The 23,147-nt window shown below is 47.2% G+C and overlaps 1 protein-coding gene across 1 annotated transcript; it reads left to right on the top strand.

Moving 5' to 3' along the window:
• The first annotated feature begins 2,506 nt into the window (after window positions 1–2,506).
• On the top strand, window positions 2,507–5,137 carry LOC117848208 (thaumatin-like protein 1b). The gene is made up of 3 exons (XM_034729574.2): window positions 2,507–2,685; window positions 2,779–3,487; window positions 4,463–5,137. Exons 1-3 carry the CDS (start codon window positions 2,625–2,627, stop codon window positions 4,641–4,643), a joined length of 951 nt encoding a protein of 316 aa, XP_034585465.1. The 5' UTR covers window positions 2,507–2,624; the 3' UTR covers window positions 4,644–5,137.
• Window positions 5,138–23,147: the final 18,010 nt, after the last annotated feature.

The raw sequence follows: 23,147 nt of genomic DNA, 5'->3' as shown, positions 1-23,147 counted from the left end.
CGCGCCCTGGCGTGCATGTTCAAAGCGGGCAGGGTGAGAGGGCCGGGTTTGGGGGCATTTTGTTTGAAATTTTTGAACTAAACATGAATTTTTGCCTTTCTAACACTTGTAGCCCTATCATCCAGCTTACACTTTTACAAAAGGTTTTTGTTCAAATTCAAAACTGATTTGAAGTTATGGGGTTCCAAAGTTCGCTAGAACGCTGGTCATCTAGACTTAGGCAGATTTCCAAGTTTGCTGATTTTTAGGGTTTTGGCTGTCTTTGGCCCGAAATTTGAACGATTTTCTGATTGAATTAGGCCAAGGCGTTATTGATAAAGTTGTTCTATAGACTGGGTACTAAAACTCTTATAAAGGGTTTTTCTTAAGTTTAGTGTAAGTTTAGTGAATAACTTGCTTGCCAAGATACACACTGTGAACTAACTCTTATATTTGTGATGTTTTGACTGGGTTGACTGTTTTGGTCGACTTTGACCTAACTTTTGAAATGCTTTTGTGGAGATTTTGGCCAAACTCCAGTAATCAAAGTTGTCAAAGATTTGTAGCACTTAAACTTTTACATATGGTTTGACTTGAACTCACATTAGAAACTTTAAGAAAAAGGGCTGCAAGGTTGAGGAAATTCACGGCTTTCAGCACTTAGAGTTTTTGAAGTGAGTTTCAAAAGCTACTGATTTTGATTCTAGTTTTTGAACCTCTTCCTCTCCAAACTAGCAAAGAGGCTAATAAGGAAAGTTCTTAGAAATGTAAAACTCTACAACTTTTAGTTTGGCAAAACTTTAAGTTTTTATACAAAATTTCAAGTTTTGAATTAAACCCAAACTTAATCTTTTAAAAAAAGGACTTTTCACGTGCTAGATTAGTGTCTAAGCCTCCTTTTTCAGCTTAACCAAGTTTAGTTTGAGTAGAGTTGTTACAACCTACCCAGCGCGGTGACCGTGGCGACCTCACTCGCGCGGGCAGGAGCGCGTGCGAGTGTTGGACAAGCATGCGCGCGGGGCAGCGGTAGGCAGCGGTGTAGCGTGCTAGGGCGAGCGGCATCGCTGTGCGCCGGCACTGGAGGCGAGGCGTGTGAGTGCAAGGGGCCAGGGGCGTGCTAGCGCTGGGCGTGCGCTGGTGGAGCGGAGCGCGGGTGCGTGAAGCGGTGGCTAGGGGCGGTAGGCGGTGGCGTGCAGGAGCTGTGCGGGTAGCAGAGGTGTAGGGGGCCATCGCTAGGGGCTAGGCGCGGTGCTGCGCTAGGGAGGGACAAGCACGGGCCCAGGGGAAGCATGCTGAGCGGCAGGTGCTGGTGAGATGCGTGCGGCTAGGAAAATGAGTCATGTGCGGCAGGAGATAGAAAAAAAGGGAGGAAGGGAAAAAGAAAAAGAAAAAGGAAGGGAGAAAAGAAAAGAAAAGAAGGGAAATAAGGAAGAGAAGAAAAAGGGAGAAAAAGGAAGGGAAAAGGGGGAAGTAAAATGAGAAGAAGAAAAGAGAGACACGACGGTGATTGCAGGATTGGTCGCAGGCACGCACGACGATCTTCTGTCCGGCACACGGCGTAACCTGCGGGGAGGAAAAAGGGGAAAATAGGTGGACGGCGGTCGGCTTCGGTGTCGGAACGGCGAATTCGCCGGGAAGGGAAATTTGGGAGCTCAAGCGATAAAAAGTTTTTGAAAACGATTTTTAGCGTGTGATTTCGATTGGTGAATTTTACGGGCGTTACACTTATAGTCCAATAGCATCTAGAGCCCAAACCAACCTCAGCTCATAAGCAAAAAGTCCACAAAGATATTAAATAAAAAAGATGAGTGAAATGTAAGAGGAACATATTAGGTTTTTGTTGGAGTGCACGGAGAAATAGGAGATCAAAACGTGGATGAGAGACTATGAGAGACTATTACTCGAAGAATAACTCCAGCACACCTTCTAAATAATCTCCTATCCCAAGTTTAGTGGGTCAAGTAAAAAAGACGCACTCCAACATATCATCTACTTATTTCCCTATTTTGGGGAGGCCTCCAAATTTCCCCGTCCTTCATTCCTGGTAGGGATTTTCAGGGAGCCCTCTATCTATTGGGCTATTGCTGTAGTTGCATTTTTTTAACCCTCAAGAAACAGAGAGAACCTCCATTTTACTTTTAGATGTTTTAATTTAAGGGCTATTGCTAGAGTTGCTCTAATACCTCATATAATATCGGAAAAGTTTAGATGTATTTCCATGTGAAACTGGTGCTACCTTCTGTTTTTAAATATGCAACAAACTAGTTAGTTTAATATAATTTTAAAATAGAGGGAATACTATATTACGGTCAAATCAAGTGGATAACCCGAGCGAATGTTCCTAAAAAAACCCGGAGCGAATGCAGGTCGGCACCACCTAATTAATTGGGTTTCTCCTTTTTGTCACAGTGAATATCTGAGAGATTCAGTCGCATCTACATATATCGTGTCAACAGATTGGGGAAAGAAAATCTGAGGCTACGGGTCCCACTTCAAGTTGTGTTGGTTTTAAATATCAGCGGCGCACGCCTACACCGTTGGTAACAAAACTCACGTTTCCCTCCTAACCACACCGGCCGGCCGGCCGCACATCCCATCTTCGTGCCAGGCAGCCGAGAGAGCTCCCGGTCTCTAGACTCACCGCAATGGCGAGTGCACACCGAGCTGTCATCGGCTTCCTCCTCGTCTTCCTCGCCTCACTTAGTGGTAAGGCTGCTGGTCTGATCCTTTCCATCGTTTGCTTTTTGTTCCAGTGAAAGATTTGCTGATGCTTTTGTTGTGCTATTGCTGCTGGATCAGGTGCGGCTTCCAAGTCGTTCACCATCACCAACAACTGCGAGTACACGGTGTGGCCGGGGATCCTCTCCAGCGCGGGGTCCGCGGGGATGGACGCCACGGGCTTCGCGCTCGCGCCACGGGAATCTCGGGCCATGCCCGTGCCGTCGGGGTGGTCCGGCCGCCTCTGGGGCCGCACGCTCTGCTCCACGGACGCAGGCACCGGCAAGTTCAGCTGCGTGACCGGCGACTGTGGGTCGGGAAAGCAGGACTGCGCTGGCGGCGGGGCGGCCCCGCCAGCGACGCTCGCCGAGTTCACCATCGACGGCAGCGGCGGCATGGACTTCTACGACGTGAGCCTGGTGGACGGGTACAACCTCCCGGTTCTGGTGGCGCCGCACGGCGCGGCGGGGGGCGGGAACTGCGCGCCCACCGGGTGCATGCTGGACCTGAACCGCGCGTGTCCCGCCGACCTGCGCGTCGCGTCAACGTCCTCCCCCGGCGGCGGCGGCGTGGCGTGCAAGAGTGCGTGCGAGGCGTTCGGGTCCGCGGAGTACTGCTGCAGCGGCGACCACGGGAACCCCAGCACGTGCAAGCCGTCGGCGTACTCGCAGTTCTTCAAGAACGCGTGCCCGCGGGCCTACAGCTACGCGTACGACGACGCCACCTCCACCTTCACCTGCGCCGGCGGCGATACCACCTACGCCATCACCTTCTGCCCCAGCACCACCAGGTACGAACACACGAGTTGCGTCACTTGCTACTTAACCCGAACTTGTAGCTACCGCACGTTTCTTGTTGCGGACTACTGTGACCAAAATGAATTGATTGTTTTGGGGTGTGTGTGTAAGCAAGCATAACGCTAGGTGCCAAACCCAACACCTTTCCGTTATTCCGTGGCTCCAGAAGCAAAAAGGATAGCACCTTTTGGTCTGGCCACTGTTGCCGGTATGTGGTCTGGTACGCTCGGCTGAGTGACGGGCACCGTCGTCGGCACCGATGAGCTCCAGCCAGGACCAGCCACCGTAACCGCGTCCGGATCCACGAGTCACGTCGGCAGCGACCATGACGCCCGCCGGCCCACCATGGCATACTGGAATGCAATGGCATGGTACGCCACGCCACCGCAAGCTAGCTTAGCTAGCGCGTCCGTCCATACGGCGAGTCGGCGTCTTACATTACAGGCGCCGGCTGACGTCGGCGGCGACGCCGCTTGGGTTTGTTGGCCGCGGTGGTCCACGAATTAATTGAGCGGCGCACCGCACTCGGTTGCGTTTTGCAGAGCCTTATGATACATGTCTATCCGGCGTGATTCATTACGTCATGATATTTTTTTCAATCAAAGGGTACAGACGTAAATGCTCACGTACTCGCCTCTACGAATACAAGCACGTAACCCTACTTCTATGAGCACCTCAAAAATTGAGTTGGCAAATTTTCGAGATTAACAAAGTTACCACTGACGCATTGCTATCGACAGGCACGTCGTCTAACACTGAAAGAATAGTGCCGGTTAAATGCTGGTATAGATCCAAAAAATGTAAACCCCAGTGCCGAGTCTAGAACTCGAATTTTGATGAATAGGTTCCACCACAAATAACCTTACCGCACAATTTATTACGTCATGTTGTATTTCGAGCGTTTTCAGGCCACGACGACGGCATCGCTAACCGGCAGTTTCTCTGTGTGTTTTCCTCTGTACCTGCAGCGTGAAGGCGGACGGGGCTAGTCCGCAGGCGGCGGGGGACCTGCCGCTGATGAACGACACCATGGTGTACCTCGGCGCGGACCAGCTCATCGCTGCTACCGCCACGGCACGGCCGCCGTCGAGTCTCCTGCATGCCGTCCTCGCCGTCGCCGCCATCGTGCTCGCAGGCGCTCTGTGCTGATCAAAGGGTCGCGGGGCCACGCCACGAGACAATCGTGCTCTTCAGCTCTTGCACGCTGAAAAATGCTGAGCACAGGCGAAGTGGACGTGTCACCTGCCTGCCGGGTGAGGGGGTAGACACGGACTACGCGGGCCTCACCAACAGCCAGATTCGCCCGTGCCGAAAGAGACGCGGCTGAAATTGCACAGCGAATTGGTTGAGACGTTAAGTAGTGCGTTTTCTTTGGTACTTAGCACGAAATTACACACATATTGATATTGTAGTGGTTGAGTTATTTTATATAGAATAGATTCTTTTCGGTAACTTATCATAGGAGGGATTCTTTTTCTCACTTTATTTTGTAAGTGGATAAAGGAACATCTATTGTGCCCGGAGACAGAGCAGGTCCGAGGTCTCAATCGAGATGGGAACTTGGAATTTTGTGGACGTGTACACGATATACAGGAAATTTTGGTCGATGTACCGGAAATTCAGGATATATGTTTGATAGTGAATCATCATCCACTATTGGAAAACTCGGCATTTGTTTCGAGATTTAGTACAGTTTTTGACCTGGTATGTTAGTACCGGGCCTAACGGCTAGTTCCTCAGGAGCCCCCGTGACCCCCTTTATTACTGGTTGGGGACTCCAATCGGTACTAAAGTCACCCATTAGTACCGGGTGAAGCCTACACCAGGTGCAACCAATTTAGTACCGGTTGATCTCCCCAACCGGTACTAAAGAACCCCATTTAGTACTAACTTAGCAATACCGGTTGCACAACCGGTACTAAAGGGAGGTTTGGACCCGGTACTGAAGGCGCTTTCCCTAGCAGTGATTTATTTTTGTACACTGAATTAAAATTTCTGTTATGTTTGATTGCGGCTTTTCTTGTTTCTGCTGCCATCTTTGCTTTAACTTGTACACATTATCCTTATTATTGCTTCCTCTGTTTAAATTGTAAGTCATTTTAACTTTTCTAAATACATAATTTTTATTATGTATCTAAACTAGATATAAACCTAGATGCATAGTTAAAATTATGCATTTAGAAAAACTAAAACAACATATAATTTGTGACAAGGGAGTAATATTTTAAGATGATGGACGCTGGACAGTATGAATAATCTGCCCTTTTATGCATTTCTACTAAGAGACTAGGCCAAAAGAGCATATAAGCTAGGGGAAGGCAGCTTATTGGATTATTACAACCTAGCATATGGTTTGTTATAATCTAGTTATAATTTGGAGCATGTTTGTTTAATTAGGCCTATAGGTTATAAGGTAGATTATGATCTGAGTTGAAAACAAATATAGGGCCTAAGTTGGAGACTTGAACTCGAAGCTATTGGTTAAAACCACCTGTATTACTAAACGAGTTAGAGTAAAAGAACATTGAAAGAATTCTCTAGAATTTCTAATCTAAAGCCCTAACTTGTACTGTATGGAGAATCTGTATGTCGTGGAATTATATGGACTTGCTGGGAGGGGCAGGGCAGTGTTCTAGGGCTGCGAATGGGTGGAACATACTGCCGCCATGCACCACTGCCTGGTGCACTCCACCGCTAAGGATGGCAATTTCCCCCGCGGGGACGGATCCCTGCGGAGACCCGACCCAAACTAAGCGTGGGCGGGGGCTAAATTTCCCCCTCGGGGTAAGCGGGGCGGGGCCTCGAGATGTTAACGGGGCGAGGGCGGGGGCGATTTCTCACCCGCGGGGCATCATGGGGACCCGACATAAGTAGTGACCCATTAGCAATAACAGCCCAACTAAGCCCAATATCCTGTGCACATATATATAAACTCAACTTCCCTTGAAACCCTAACTCTATTCTCATCCTTCCCCATTCCCACTGCAGCCGGCGGCGGCGGCGGCCAGCTCTCTCCCACTCTCGCTCCTTACTCTGAAGCCAGCGGCGGCAAGTACCCATGGGCGTGCCGGCACTCCGTCTCTCTCCGCACGGAGGTTCTGGCGACGGGGCATCCATCTACACCGGCTCACCACTGCTTCTCCCCCACCGTGCGCACAATGCAAGGTTAGGCACGATGTTCTAATTTCATCCATGTGGAGGTGCTAGCGGGGGCAAGGCATCGGTGCCATCCACCATTTTTCACCATCAATTATTTGTCCCCTGCAAATGAGACTTCAGGATGGCAACAATTTGTCACCGGCTAATCCTTCTTGATTTGTCTTAGAGGAACAGCTCCTGGGCCTGGGGATGTACGTCCCTGAGTGGGCTGTACAAGGCCTACTCATGGGCTCAGAGATATATGCCTGACAAGCCCCCGAGTACTTTGTAGTCGAGAGGAACAACTCCGGGTACTTGAGGACGCTGCCCGAGTTCCCCTTGGCGCTTTCTAAGTTGTAGATGCAGCCAATCCCTCGAGTACTGGTGTTGTTGCATGACTGGAAGGTACTCCCCAGCAGCCCCGATGTTTGCTTCGAGTAACCTTCACCTTGAAACTTTTTTATATGGTAGTGCGATGACAATTGCACTGCATATGGAGTAGCCCCCGAGCCTTAGGTTGAATCAAAAAATCAGGCTGAGGGTCAAATTTCTGATTTCGCTCTGACTTATGCAGTCTTCAGAAAAAGAAAACTTCATCCAACGGGTATGTTATATGCAACCCTCGAGCACTTGGGCGATTCCTTGTAGTCGATGAAGGGGTCAGACTTTTGGCCAGAGTATCCATTGGAAATTATGGTGGTAAATCTAATTTATATCTGATTGTTGCTTGATTGACGCTTGGAATCCGGAGATGCGGATGATATAATTGGGGGGCCCAGCGGTGATTAGTGGTACGTCATTTTTAGCAGATATGTAATTTGTGCCCCTTTCCTGTGCATCCAGTGCCGCCGCTCTTCCCTGCGCCGCTACCACCATTGTTGCTTTTGCCTGGCCTTTGAGAGAGAGATCTGCTACAACTCCTTCCCTCCCCCATCTTTCTTGGGATCAACTGATGCGCGTCAAGAAGATGAGGAAGAAACCCGAGAAGTCCTACGGGGAAGCCGCGGCCACCAGTAAGTTGAGATCTAGATCCCAATAGGGCAAAGAACTCACGCTGCCGGCGCCAAAGTGTGGCCCAACAAACCAGACTACGCCGCCGCCCCCTAGGATCACCTGGCAGCACTCCATGATGAAGGAACTGGCGGTCTAGGCTCTGGTCGATGCGAAGCTTCTTCAACCAAAGGTTGAACTTGAGTGGGGGCCTACATTTGGGAATGCATGGCAGTTTGAAGAGCACCCAAAGGAGACAGTCATGCGTACTCATTTCGTTGAGAGATGACTAGCGGTGCCAACTTCCGACTTCTTCAGAGGTATTCTCGAGTACTACAACCTTCAATTAGTTCACTTGAATCCGAATGATGTGCTTCATATAGCTATCTTTGTACACTTGTGTGAAGTGTACTTGAGTGTTTCGCCTAGTCTTGATCATTTTAGAAAGTTGTGTCGCTGTAAACCGCAACCCAGTGCGACTAGGACAGAGGTGTTTGGAGGGGTTGGGTTTTAGCTGAGGAACTCGAGTGCTTATCTTGAGTATGACCTGCCCGACTCACATGGCAACAGGAAGAAGAGATGGTTTTATATTGATAATCATGATCCTGTCTTGCCAGTAGTCACCGGCCATGCTCCAAAGCATGCGGACAATTGGGTGAGCGAGCCCGAGGACACCCCTGAGATTACTGACCTACTGACTCAGATTGTTGAGTTGAGGGCCTTGGCTTTAACTGGCATTAATGTGGCCACCAGTTTTCTCAAGCGGAGAGTTCAGCCCTTGCAGCAACGAGCTCACTCAGGCTCTGAATCTCCCCTGAAAACGTATCTGATGACGATGTGGAGGCGTTGTTGGGCAAGTTATTCAAGAACTATCAGGGGGTACCAGTACTTTCAGGAGTTCTTCGTCAGTTTGATGGTTGGTATGGACCAACAGAGGTATGTTCCTTCCTTTGCTTAATTTGGGTAGTTGAGGGCATAGTAACACTTTTTTGAGTAACAATTGTTGGCTTGCAGTCCCGGATACTTGTTGGCTTCTTGTCGTCATTTGAGGGCAGAGAGATTGCTATGGTTGACACTGACAATGCTCCTTCTCCTCCTACCAAGAAACGATGAGTAGTGCGAAAAAAGGCTGCTGCTCAGCCTATTTCATCTTCGTCCAATTTGACCCCCAAGAGGTCACAGAGTACCAAGGTACGTAGTCGTGTGTTGTATTCGAGTACTTTTTGGAATGTCATTACTTTTGAAGAATATTGATGATATTAGTCGGTTGGAAAGGCCGACGACTTGACCATCGACGGTGATAAGGCTACTTCTGGTGAAGTAGCCGCGATTGCCAAAGACGCAGTTGTCAGTGTCGCGGCTGTTGAAGAGCATCCTGTGGGGGTGCCACTTTTGAACTTGGAAATAGCAGCCTCCGAGTAGGTAGTGTCGGTGTTGGCAGCCCTTGAGTCGGTAGCCCCCGTTCAGGCAGCGTCTGTGCCGGCAGCCCCTGAGCAGGTTACTAAGTCATCAGTTGATAAGGTTACGTTTCTGAGCTGGCAGATGCCGTGAAGACACCGGTGGTGGCTGCTGGTGCCTTGTTGTCTGATGTTATCACCAGTGGTGAGTACTCGATCTATTCTGGTAGTCATGCATACATAGTCTCAACCTTGGTTCTTTCAGGACTCGGTGAAGGAGTGGAGGTTGTTCCTCCCACGACCCCTATAGTGCCGAGTATCCAACCAGCGGTAGCAGAGAAGAAACATGTTTGATTGCCGCCACGATCATCTCGATGAGTTTTTATGTAATCTTTCCTTTTGATTGTTTTTGAACTCTGAAAAATAGATGATGATCTCATGTTTTGATCCAGGGATGCTGAGGATACTATTCCTGTGGAGACAGGGGTGGAGGCTGGTCACTTGACTACGCTCTTTGGCCCCTTAGTCGATTTGTCAATGGATGATGCACCTGAGCTTGAAGACACAAGTTGTCTTGGTGCCACTATATCCATGCTGCAAGAGGTCATCCGCTCAGTGGAGGGCCCATCGGTTCCCTCGAGTTCTGGAGGTGTGCCATCTTCAATGACTGCTGGTGGCACCTTGGCTTTAGTTGATGCGACTGAAGTGGGTGAAGTCGGCGCATCAGGTATGTTGCCGGAGTATGAACGCTTTTGAAGGGAAATTCCTTTGTATCCAATAATTACCCATCAGGGGCTGTTGTAGGTGAAAATCTAGAGCCTCAAGTTGCTAAAAATACTAGGGGTCCGGTACTCGAGCTGCCATCAGAGTTAGAGTTTTGAAGAGCTATCCAAAGCTTTCAGGTGTGTATGAGCTATTTTCTTTGACTAATTGTGTTTTGACAAGTCTTGACGACTTATTTTGTGTTGCTTGCAGGACCTGTATGACAGAGCCTAAAGAAATACTCGGGCTCTCCAAGAGCGTAGTGAAACTGTGCAATGGGTGGCGCAACTAGAGCAAGAATGTAGCAGCCTTACAGAGTCCTTGAAAGTTCATGAGGAGGCTGCAAAGTCTTTTGCAGTTGAGCGGAATGATCATGAAGTCCTCAAGGAGTGATTGGAGAATCGCTATAAATCTTTGAACAGGAAACATCAGGGTGAGTACTCATGATCTTTTGAGTACGTTTGACTATGGTGGTAGGTTCTGATCTGTGATGCTTGGCGCAGAGCTCAAGTGAAAAGAGGCTGCTGCGAGTACCCAACTGCTTGATTGGAGAAATGGTCATGACCGGGTAGCTGATGAGGTTGCCCATCTTAGGACGTCACTAGCTGAGGCTCAAGCTGCCTATGAGCATGAGAGGAGCCAAAAGAATCAGAATGGAGTAATGCTTGCTATGGCAATGGTAGCATGTAGGGTTCATGACATAACTATAGGGAGACTTCAAGGTGAGCTCCAAGAGTTGACTAGTGTCGCCTAGGATGTAGTAAACACCCTTGCTCCACTCGAAGGTGATGCTAAGCCACGCACGTTAGTCGAGAGACTAAGATCTGTCCCAGGTAGAATTGCTGGACTTTGTAAGATTGTCTACAAGCAAGTCCTTGCAGTAGTCAAATCATATTACCCAAGGGCAGACTTGTCGGCGGCTAGTGATGCGGTTGCTCGGAACTGCACGGAAGATGCTTGTGCGCAGTATCTTGAGGAGGCTGAACCTATTGCCGCAAAGATGACCGAATTCGTGTCTTTAGAAGAGCCCTAGTTTTGTTGAACTCGAGTTGTAATCTGTCAAGTACTCGTGGGAGTACTCAAACAATTCTCTGTAAATTTTATTTATCTGAATTGTGATCGATGATCTCTTATCTGGCTGATCTTTGTAGTCGGGAAGAACAAGTCCAAGTAATTGAGTACTCATAGTATCTGTTACAGTCATCAACTATTGGTGTTGCTGTTGTGACTACTGTTGTTGCCTTGAACTCTGAGAAGGCTCATAGGTGAATTGTGGACTTTTGTCCATTGTGCTTCAGTACCATCACGTGGGTGGAGTCAAAGGCATCTGTCTGACCCTTGTCAGCATTTCAGGCTGTGTGACGAGCGAGCAGTAACTTCTGAGTAGTTGGTGGTTATGGCCTTCGGCTATAAATAGGCCCCTGGGCGCTCAACCAAGGTCATGCTTCTTCGATGTAGCGATGGATTGCTTTAGGTTGTTGTTGTTTGATAGTAGAAAGCTTTCAATGAGTGCCTCGGTGCTAGAAGATTCCTCGTAGATTAGAGCCACCTTCCCTCCACATACTCTTGCGCTCGTGGGGATAGCCGTGATGCTAGAAGAATCCTCGTAGGAGGGTTTGCCGTGTGCCTCATCTTGCAGCTCGTGATCTAGCTGAGTTCATGCTGGAACTCATGAGTGATGTGTAATGAGTGTCGTGGTCTTTATCCGGCTCTCTAATCAGAGGTGGAGGTGTGGCATGCAGTGTGGATCTGTGCACTAAAGCTATCAAGGGAGCAGCTCGGGTAGTGCACTCCATCATCTTAGTATTTTTCTCCCTTACGCTGCGTTGGGGATTCATCATTGTCGCCATGAGGGAGCAGCGGTGAAGGAGTTCCTGGGGTTGATAGGGAGGAGGACTAGGATATGGCTGCGTATTGCACAACTTCCTGGTATGTAGGTCCTGCCTTTTCACATTCCTTGCACCTTGGTGATCTAGTAGTCACCAGGCCTGTGTATCCTTGTGATATAGTAAAAGCCTGGGACTTCTGTGTAGACTACCAGTAGGCAATTGCTTGTAGTCGTTGTTGTGTCATTGTGTTGTATTTTGTATATCCTGACTTCATTGAGTAGTCAGATGTAACTATGAAGTTTTTGAATGTGAAGTATGCAATCTTGAGTACTCCTTGTCTGAATGTTGAATCAATCTTCTGCCTTTTAGCGAATGATAGTGTTGTAGTTGTAGCTCAGTGAAATGATTTGAGTCATGGCTTTGAGAGACCGCCTGGTCTTGTAGAGATGAGTTTGGCGAAAAAATTTTATGAAATACTTGAGCTAAGAAGCACGAGTGGCTGAGTAGCCAATGAGTTGCGGTAACTCGGAAACATGATGGAATCAAGTCAAATGGAGCGCTTGAGACTCGTGGAGCTTAGAGAGCTCGAGTGGCTGTGGATAGCCGATGAATAGTGATAAGTCGAAGAGACTTGATGGAATCAAGTCAAACGGAGCTCTAAGGCCCAGAGAGCTAGAGAGCTCGAGTGGCTGTGGATAGCTGAAAAGTTGTGATAACTCGAAAAGACTCGACGGAATCAAGTCAAACGGAGCTCTGAGGCTCGAAGAGCTAGAGAGCTCGAGTGGCTGTGGATAGCCGACGAGTTGAGATAACTCGAAGAGACTTGATGGAATCATGTCAAACGAAGCTCTGAGGCTCGGAGAGTTAGAGAGCTCGAGTGGCTGTGGATAGCCGAACAGAGGCAAAGATGGGAGTTTTGCCAAAGAACTTTGTTGTTTTTAATTAACTGGCATGAAAGCCCGAGTGTATATCTTGTAGTCTGTTATGGGTAATAGCGACACAGATGTTCTATATTCCAAGAGTTTGGTATTTCTTCTCCTAAGAGGTCTTGTAGTCGATACGATCTAGGCCCTATGACCTTGGATATGACGTAGGGACCTTCCCATGGTGAGTTGAGCTTGTGCAGCCTTGATGTGTCTTGGATGCGTTTAAGGACCATGTCTCCCAAGTTGAAGGAATGCTCTTTGACATTGCGGTTGTGGTAACGTCGTAGTCCGTCGAGATATCTAGCTGACTGAATTAGTGCTGCACATCTTGTTTCTAGCAAACTGTCAAGGTCTAGGCATCTTGTTGTTGGGATACGAGGTAGGCTACACTAGCGTAAATCAAAATTTCTACCGCGTATAACCAGGAAGAACTGCCGTATAAGGATCACGGGATTACCACTCGACGCACTACTGGTGCGGAAGATGTAGATATGCGTCGATGCAGTGAAGACGATCACGTAGTCGTACGTAGTCGATCACGTCACGTCCAGCAGCTCCTCAGCAGATCGTCCACGTGCAGCAAGATCGCCTCCGGTGCCGCGGCTCGTCGTCGGCTCGTCGTGGCTCGTCGGCGGCTCGTCCAAGTGCTGCAGGCGCAACACCTCCAAGGTATCCACACGTGCAGGGAGGAAGCGTCGCAAGCCGGACTGCTAGATCCGCGAGTTGCAACAGGCGAGGGCGTGGGAGGCGCGGCAGGTGTGTTTCGCCAAAAAGGTGTAAACCCTAGGGCGCCCCTACCCCTCTATTTATAGAGGTTCCTGATGGGCCTCTGGATCCGAGGCCCATTAGTACTCCTAAACCTAATCCAACTCGGATCAGATCCGAATTGGGCTTCCAGCCCCTTAAGTGTGTGACCCTATGGGTTCGGATACGTATAGACATGGCCCGAGTACTCCTACTCGGCCCAATAGTCGGTAGCGGCCTCTAGCAAGATGTGCCAACTCCTATACGCACACGAAGATCATATCAGACGAACCATCACAACATAATATACATGCTATTCCCTTTGCCTCACGATATTTGGTCTAGCTTCAAGCCGACCGCTCTTTCTCGATCCTGTGATTCGGAATCCCTTTGTAGGTTAACTCTTAACCGTACGTAGCATGGCCATGCATTTTCGGATCCGATCACTCGAGGGGCCCAGAGATATCACTCTCAATCAGAGAGGGGCAAATCCCATCTTGATTGACCATGTCTCATAGCATGCTTCTTGACAAACCCGAAAGCTACCTTTATAACTACCCTGTTACGGCGTAGCGTTTGATAGCCCCTAAGTAGGTCGATCCACATCTAGAATACATGCGACAATCTCAGGTCTAAGGACAAAGCGTATATGTTGTTTAAAGAGAGAACTACTTCTCGTGTTGGGTCAGTCCTAACACATGTCTCCACATGTGTCCACATTATTAGTTCAACATCTCCATGTTCATGACTTGTGAAACATAGTCATCAACTAATACATGTGCTAGTCTAATATTCATGTGTGTCCTCACATGAACTCCGACTAGGGACAACTTTAGAATAACCATACAAGTAAAGAGTTTCACATACAATTCACATAATTGCAAATCAATTCAAGTAGCCTTTAATGGATATTCAATGAACACAATGTACAAATCATGGATACAAATGGAATATCATCATCTCTATGATTGCCTCTAGGGCATACCTCCAACAGTCTCCCACTTGCACTTGAGTCAATCTAGAAGGTACCTAATACCCATAGCTCTTACATGCGCATCATGCTTAGCCTGCGGGAGTGATTTTGTCAACGGATCAGAAATGTTCAGATCCGTATGTATTTTGCATATCTTGATCTCACCCCGGTTAACGAAATCTCGAATGAGATGAAATCGCCGCATTACGTGTTTGTTCTTCTGGTGGTTCCTTGGCTCCTTTGCTTGCGCAATTGCCCCATTGTTATCACAGAAGAGATTCAATGGGCTGGACGCATTCGGGAACACACCAAGCTCAATGAGGAAATTCCTTATCCAAACACCTTCCTTCGCGGCTTCCGATGCCGCGATGTACTCGGCTTCTGTCGTAGAATCGGCTACCGTCTCCTGCTTGGAACTCTTCCAACTAACAGCACCACCATTTAGCGTGAACACAAATCCTGATTGTGACTTTGAATCATCTCTGTCGGTTTGGAAACTAGCATCGGTGTAACCTGTTACAACGAGCTCCTCCTCACCTCCATAGACGAGGAACATATCTTTAGTCCTTCTCAAGTACTTAAGAATGTTTTTCACCGCTGTCCAGTGACTCTCACCTGGATCAGATTGGTGTCTGCTTGTCATACTTAGCGCATATGAAACATCTGGGCGAGTACTTATCGTTGCATACAAGATAGATCCAATAGCCGAGGCATATGGCACTCTACTCATGCGATCCCGCTCATCAGCAGTCGAAGGACACTGAGTCTTGCTGAGATGTATGCCATGTGACATAGGCAAGAACCCTTTCTTTGCCTCTTCCATGCTGAACCACTTCAACACTTTGTCAATGTAAGTATCTTGGCTTAAACCTATAAGCCTTCTCGATCTATCTCTATAGATCTTAATGCCCAGAATATATGCCGCTTCCCCTAAGTCCTTCATCGAAAAACTATTTTTCAGTGAAGTCTTTACGGACTCAAGCATAGGAATGTTATTTCCAATCAGTAATATGTCATCCACATATAAGATTAGAAATACTACAGAGCTCCCACTAACCTTCTTGTAAACACAAGACTCTTCTTCGTTCTTGGTGAAGTCAAACCCTTTGACCACTTCATCAAAACGAATGTTCCAACTCCTAGATGCTTGCTTCAATCCATAAATGGATCTCTGAAGCTTGCATACCTTTCCAGCATTTTTCGGATCGACAAAACCCTCGGGCTGTATCATATACACGTCCGCAGCTAGGTTTCCATTCAGGAAAGCTGTCTTGACATCCATCTGCCATATCTCATAATCGAAATATGCAGCTATAGCTAGAATAATCCGAATGGACTTAAGCATCACTACGGGCGAGAAGGTCTCGTCGTAGTCAACTCCTTGAACTTGTCGAAAACCTTTTGCGACAAGTCGTGCTTTATAGATGTGAACATTTCCATCCATGTCCTTTTTCTTCTTATAGATCCACTTGCACTCTATGGCTTTAACACCATCAGGCGGGTCAACCAAGTTCCAAACTTGATTGTCTCCCATGGACTCTATTTCGGATTGCATGGCACTCTGCCATTTTTCGGAGTCTGGGTCCATCATTGCTTCTGCATATGTCGTAGGCTCATCATTGTCCAACAATAATATTTCCCGCATTTCGCGGAGCCTTGCTGACCTTCGTGGTTGTGGTGGTGCTTCTCTTGCCATGGGTATCTCAACTTGTTCTGCTATGTTAGCATCACTCATTGATTCTTGCCCGATCGGCTCATCTTGAACTTCTTCAAGATGCACTGTCTTTCCACTCTTTTCTCCTTTGAGAAACTCTTTCTCTAGGAAAACCCCGTTTCGAGCGACAAACACTTTGCCTTCTGATCGGTTGTAGAAATAATATCCCAAAGTTTCCTTTGGATATCCCACGAAAATGCACTTATCCGACTTGGGTGTGATCTTGTCCGACTGAAGTCGCTTGACAAACACTTCACATCCCCAAATCTTTAGAAAAGACAAACTGGGAACCTTTCCAGTCCATATCTCATATGGTGTCTTAACTACGGATTTAGATGGTACCCTATTAAGTGTGAAAGCTGCTGTTTCTAGAGCGTATCACCAAAATGACAACGGTAGGTCCGACTGGCTCATCATTGATCGAACCATGTCTAACAAAGTTCGATTACGTCGCTCGGACACACCGTTTCTCTGAGGTGTTCCAGGCGGCGTAAGTTGTGGAACAATTCCGCAACTCTTTAGATGATTGCTAAACTCGTGGCTCAAATACTCGCCTCCACAATCAGATCGTAAGGCCTTAATTTTCTTGCCACGCTGATTTTCAACTTCATTCTGAAATTCCTTGAACTTTTCAAAGGTTTCGGACTTGTGCCTCATCAAGTAGACATAGCCATATCTACTAAAATCATCAGTGAAAGTTATGAAGTATTGGAATCCTCCTCTAGCCGTCGTGCTCATTGGTCCGCATACATCACTATGTACGAGTTCCAACAAGTCTACTGCTCTCTCAGGAAATCCTGTGAAAGGCGTCTTGGTCATCTTGCCTAGCAAGCAAGCCTCACATGTCTCGTATGATTCAAAATCAAACGAAGTTAGAAGTCCATCAGAATGGAGCTTCTTCATGCGCTTTTCACTTATATGACCCAAACGACAATGCCACAAGTAGGTAGGACTCAAATCATTAGGCCGAGGCCTTTTAGCACTTACATTATAGACAGGTGAACCATCAAGATTTAAAACAAACAATCCATTCACAATGGGTGCAAAAGCCATAAACATATTATTCTTAGAGATCACACAACCATTGTTTTCACTCGCAAATGAATAACCATCCTTCATCAAGCATGAAGGAGACAAAATGTTTCGACTTAAACTAGGAACAAAATAACAATTATTCAACTCCATAATAAATCCTGACGGGAGGTGGAGTTGCATCGTCCCGACGGTCAAAGCAGCAACTCTTGCATTATTGCCCACGCGGAAATCAACTTCTCCTCTTTCCACGCTTCTACTTCTTATCATTCCCTGCATCGAATTGCAAATATGAGCAACCGATCCGGTATCAAATACCCAAGAATTAATAATTGTATCAGCGAGAAATATGTTGTCTATAACATTAACAACAAGCGTACCTGAGGTAGAAGTACTCTTACTTCCGCCGTTCTTCAACGAAGCTAGGTACTGCTTGCAGTTTCTCTTCTAGTGACCAAGTTCATGACAGTAAAAGCACTCTTTATCTGAAGCAGGTCCAGCTTTAGCCTTGGGCGCTGGGTTTGGCTTGGACACTCCAGCCTTGCCCTTCTTCTTCCAAGAATTGCCCTTCTTCTTAAAGGTAGGCTTGTTCTGTACAGCCATCACATGGCTGGTACTAGCGCTTTTCTTAATGTCTACCTCTGCTGTCTTGAGCATACCACACAGTTCATTCAGACCCTTCTCCGTCCCATGCATATGGTAGTTCGAGATGAAGTTCCCATAGCTAGGCGGAAGAGATGAAAGAATGAAGTCAGTGGCCAACTCTTTGCCCATTGGGAAGCCCAGCTTCTCCAATCGCTGAGTGTAACCAACCATCTTGATTACATGTGGTCCTACTGCTGCGCCTTCTGCTAACTTGCACTCCAGAAAGGCTTTAGACACATTGAACCTTTCGGTCCTAGCCTGTGTCTGAAACATGTCCTTGAGCGCCACGATCATATCGTGCGCCTCATGATTTGTTTCGAACTGCATCTGCAGCTCGGGCTCCATGCAAGCAAGCATAAGGCAGCTTACCTCAAGATTAGCATCAAATGCCTTCTTATAAGCAGCCTTAACGGCAGCAGATGCATCATCAGCAGGTACTGGTGGTAGTGGGGTGTCTAGAACATCTTCCTTTTTCTCAGCCCTGAGAACAATTCTCAGGTTACGGATCCAATCCGAGTAGTTTGTTCCATTCAACTTGTCCTTCTCAAGGACCGAACGCAAAGCAAACGATGTGGTGGTGTTGCTAGGTGCCATTTAATCTACAACAAAAGTAATGCAAAATACACTAAGACAAACGTATCCATGATAGAGCAAATTACATTAAACTATTTTAACAGAATCTACTCCCACTAAAATCAATATCCCTCTATTGAAACTTAGTGATTCAGGATCCACAACTAACAAGTCCACTAGTGAGCTTTAGCATCACCGCTAGCAAACGAGGTAGATCGGTAAGCAACTTTTGCTAATCATATCACATATGACTCCTGTTGTTGGGTGACATCTCTATGTCTCGGCGCCCAACCTCTATGCCCCAAGGTCCTTAACCGTTAAGATAACCTTGTTAAGCAAACCAACCCTTATGCGTGTAAGTGTCCGACACAAACCCGTCTAGTCAAGGAAAACTAGTGGCACCCTAATTTCACAGACCCACCACTAATTGTACAAGACATGGGACGGTGCAAGTTTTAGTTGGGAGGGCATACTAACTTAAACTTTGTGAGGGATCGTTCTACTTCTAACATCACAGCATACAGAAAGTAAAAGATAAACAGAATAGCATTCACACAGCTGTGACACAGTATGGCCCGTTTTCATATGGTGATCTCCATCTCCATAGAACCTGTTCACCATGGGATCTCCATCTCCATGTTCCATGTGCGCCATCCTCCTGGTGATGAGTCCTCCAAGAACTAGAGCATGCTATTACGCCTAATAGCTAGTAAAGAATCTAGTAAAGAAGATTACATAGTTGCTTGGATCATCACAGATTGGTACGCAGACCATTAAATACAATAAAGTGACAACACATATGGCTCCTGCCGTGTTGCCGTACGCACGACACGCAGGTCACGAATGAGTTACACACATGCATCACATACACAAGGGGGCCATACTGATCACAAGATACATACATACATCCTGCAAAACAGAGTTAGGCGTCCTAACGTTCCAAACTTGGGAGGCCCGAAACTCCATCTTCCAAGCCGAAGTTGAATTTCATGTGTAACTTTTTATGTAGATCAATTTTCATATAAAAATCGCCCCGATCCGAGATCGTACCGAAAAGTTACGGCTGATTTACCGAAGCATACGCATACGGCAAAGATCCCGACCCCGGCAGTAGATCTCATCTACTGTTGCACATCTAATGCGCCTGGTGTATGACCCTGGATCTCGATTCGACCAATCATATTGATCTTCGCTCACTACAACTGGATTTACGTGTATCACTTAACTCTGATGGTGGAAACCGACCGGTAGGAGTATGTCGTTACACTACCATTGCAGCAAGGGCACGAAACCAGGACATAGATCAAACAGAAAACTCGCATATCTCCATATGCACACATCCCGAATCCAAAACTAAGCAGCTACGGCTCTGATACCACTGTTGGGATATGAGGTAGGCTACACTAGCGTAAATCAAAATTTCTACCGCGTATAACCAGGAAGAACTGCCGTATAAGGATCACGGGATTACCACTCGATGCATTACTGGTGCGGAAGATGTAGATATGCGTCGATGCAGTGAAGACGATCACGTAGTCGTACGTAGTCGATCACGTCACGTCCAGCAGCTCCTCAGCAGATCGTCCACGTGCAGCAAGATCGCCTCCGGTGCCGCGGCTCGTCGTCGACTCGTCGTGGCTTGTCGGCGGCTCGTCCAAGTGCTGCAGGCGCAACACCTCCAAGGTATCCACACGTGCAGGGAGGAAGCATCGCAAGCCGGACTGCTAGATCCGCGAGTTGCAACAAGCGAGGGCGTGGGAGGCGCGGCAGGTGTGTTTCGCCAAAAAGGTGTAAACCCTAGGGCACCCCTACCCCTCTATTTATAGAGGTTCCTGATGGGCCTCTGGATCCGAGGCCCATTAGTACTCCTAAACCTAATCCAACTCAGATCAGATCCGAATTGGGCTTCCAGCCCCTTAAGTGTGTAACCCTATGGGTTCGGATACGTATAGACATGGCCCGAGTACTCCTACTCGGCCCAATAGTCGGTAGCGGCCTCTAGCAAGATGTGCCAACTCCTATACGCACACGAAGATCATATCAGACGAACCATCACAACATAATATACATGCTATTCCCTTTGCCTCACGATATTTGGTCTAGCTTCAAGCCGACCGCTCTTTCTCGATCCTGTGATTCGGAATCCCTTTGTAGGTTAACTCTTAACCGTACGTAGCATGGCCATGCATTTTCGGATCCGATCACTCGAGGGGCCCAGAGATATCACTCTCAATCAGAGATAGCATGCTTCTTGACAAACCCGAAAGCTACCTTTATAACTACCCTGTTACGGCGTAGCGTTTGATAGCCCCTAAGTAGGTCGATCCACATCTAGAATACATGCGACAATCTCAGGTCTAAGGACAAAGCGTATATGTTGTTTAAAGAGAGAACTACTTCTCGTGTTGGGTCAGTCCTAACACATGTCTCCACATGTGTCCACATTATTAGTTCAACATCTCCATGTTCATGACTTGTGAAACATAGTCATCAACTAATACATGTGCTAATCTAATATTCATGTGTGTCCTCACATGAACTCCGACTAGGGACAACTTTAGAATAACCATACAAGTAAAGAGTTTCACATACAATTCACATAATTGCAAATCAATTCAAGTAGCCTTTAATGGATATTCAATGAACACAATATACAAATCATGGATACAAATGGAATATCATCATCTCTATGATTGCCTCTAGGGCATACCTCCAACACTTGTTTCTTCTGTACTCCTTTGTCATATTGTTCGACTGCAGGAGACTGCCACATGACATCTGCAGGAGGGATGACCTCTGACCCATATACAAGGAAGTAGGGAGAGTGCCCAGTAGACTTGCATGGTTGAGTACGTAGTCCCCAAAGAACATTGGGTAGTTCCTTGAGACATTTGCCTCCATTTGTGTTGCCGATGTCGTGCAACCTTTTCTTGAGAGATTCGAGTAACATGCTGTTGGCATGCTCGACTTGGCCGTTGGCCCTTGGATGAGCAACAGAGACGTATTGTACGTCAATTCCACTATTCTCACAGTATTCCCAGAAGTCGTGATTGTTGAAGTTGGATCCCAGATTGTTGATTATCCTGTTGGGGAAGCCGTAGCGATGTACAATTTCGTCCAGGAAGTTGAGGACTCAGTCTGCCTTGGGGCAAGTAACAGGTTTGACTTCAATCCATTTGGCGAATTTGTCGATGGCTACGAGTACTTGATTGAAACCTCCTGGCGCAGTTGGCAGTGGCCCTATTGTATCAAGCCCCCAGCAAGCGAAAGGACATGTTGGCGGGAACATTCTGTTGCTTAGTGAAGAACTGACAGCCTTGACATCTACAGACTAGTTTTTTTGCATCGACTAGTGCCATAGGCCAGTAAAAACCTGTTCTGAAGGCTTTGCCAATGATTGTTCATGAAGAGGCGTGGTTATCACAGATTCCTTTATGTATTGCTTCTAAGATTGCTTGACCTTCTTCTCAGGTAACGCATTTCATGAGTATCGTGAAGATGCGCTTCTTCTGTAAAGCTTGTCACCGACTAGAACATAGTTCTTTCCTCGTCGTGAGACTTGTTCGGCTTGGTTTTTGTCAGAGGGTAGCTTCTGTTCTTTGATGTAGTCTATGAACGGAGATCTCCAGTGAACATCAATCATCATGACCTCGCAATTGGGATCTGGAGGTTTGGTATTGGTAGTTGCTGGAGTAACTTGTTTTGGTATGCAGGGTTTGTGAAGCTCGTGTACGAAAATCCCTACTGGAACTTCTGCACATGTTGAGCCCATTTTTGATAACACATCAGCGGGTACGTTGTTGTCGCGGACGACATGATGGAATTCTAGGCCTGAAAACTTGTTTTCTGGCTTGCGAACTTCCTTACAGTAGGCGTCCATATTTTCCTTATTGCGATCCCAATCATCATTGACTTGGTTAATGATGACTAGTGAGTCGCCATATACCAGTAGTCGTTTGATTCCGAGTGATATTGCGAGACGAAGACCATGTAGTAGTGCCTCGTACTCGGCTTGGTTGTTTGAAACTTCCCAAAAGATTTGCACAATGTATTTGAGTTGTTCTCCTTTTGGGGAAATCAAGAGTACTCCTGTGCCGGCTCTTTCAAGCTTGAGGGAACTGTCGAAGTACATGACCTAGTGTTCTGGCCTTTCGATTGGTGTTGGTACTTGATTTTCCCTCCATTCCGCCATGAAGTTGACCAGAGCTTGGGATTTGATAGCTGTTCTTGGTTTAAAGTCTAGAGATAGAGCTCCGAGTTCTACTGCCCACTTGGAGATTCTACCCATTGCATCCCTAGTGTGAAGGATTTCGCCGAGCGGGAAGTCGGTGATGATGGATATGCTGTGTTATTGAAAGTAGTGTCGCAACTTGCGTGAAGTAAGCAGGATTGCGTAGAGTAGCTTCTGTACTGGTGGGTACCAAGTTTTGGAGTCCGAGAGTACTTCACTGATGAAGTATATAGGTCTTTGGACTTTGTAAACGTGGCCTGGTTCAGACCGTTTGACTACTATCGCTGTGCTGACGACATGAGTGGTGGTAGCTATGTATAGGAGCAAGTCTTCATTTGGAGATGGAGTCGTGAGGATTGGTGGTTAGGAAAAGAAGTCCATGAGTTGTGTCAAGGCTTTGTCTGCCTCCTCTGTCCATTGAAACTTGTCCTGGTGTTTGAGTAGCTTGAAGAAGGGTTGTGCAACCCGTCGAGGAGTTCTCTGTTGGCTGGTACCCGCATTGTTGTTTGGTGCTGTGATGATGAAAATTTCCCTTTCTGGGTAGTAGCTTCCAGAGCATGATGTTGCAATCTCGGTAGTGCTTTCTTCGTGGTTTGAAGTAAGCGGGACGCCTTTTTGATATGAGAGGTTGTCTATGTGAGCTACAAGGCGCGACTCGTAATCTTGGGCAAGGAAAGATGGCTTCATCCCAGGCCAATA

The sequence above is a fragment of the Setaria viridis genome, chromosome 1, assembly GCF_005286985.2.
Source record: "Setaria viridis chromosome 1, Setaria_viridis_v4.0, whole genome shotgun sequence".
Taxonomy (NCBI): Eukaryota; Viridiplantae; Streptophyta; class Magnoliopsida; order Poales; family Poaceae; genus Setaria; species Setaria viridis.
The sequence above is the reverse complement of the archived record's forward strand: the minus strand, read 5'-3'. Positions and strand labels throughout refer to the sequence as shown.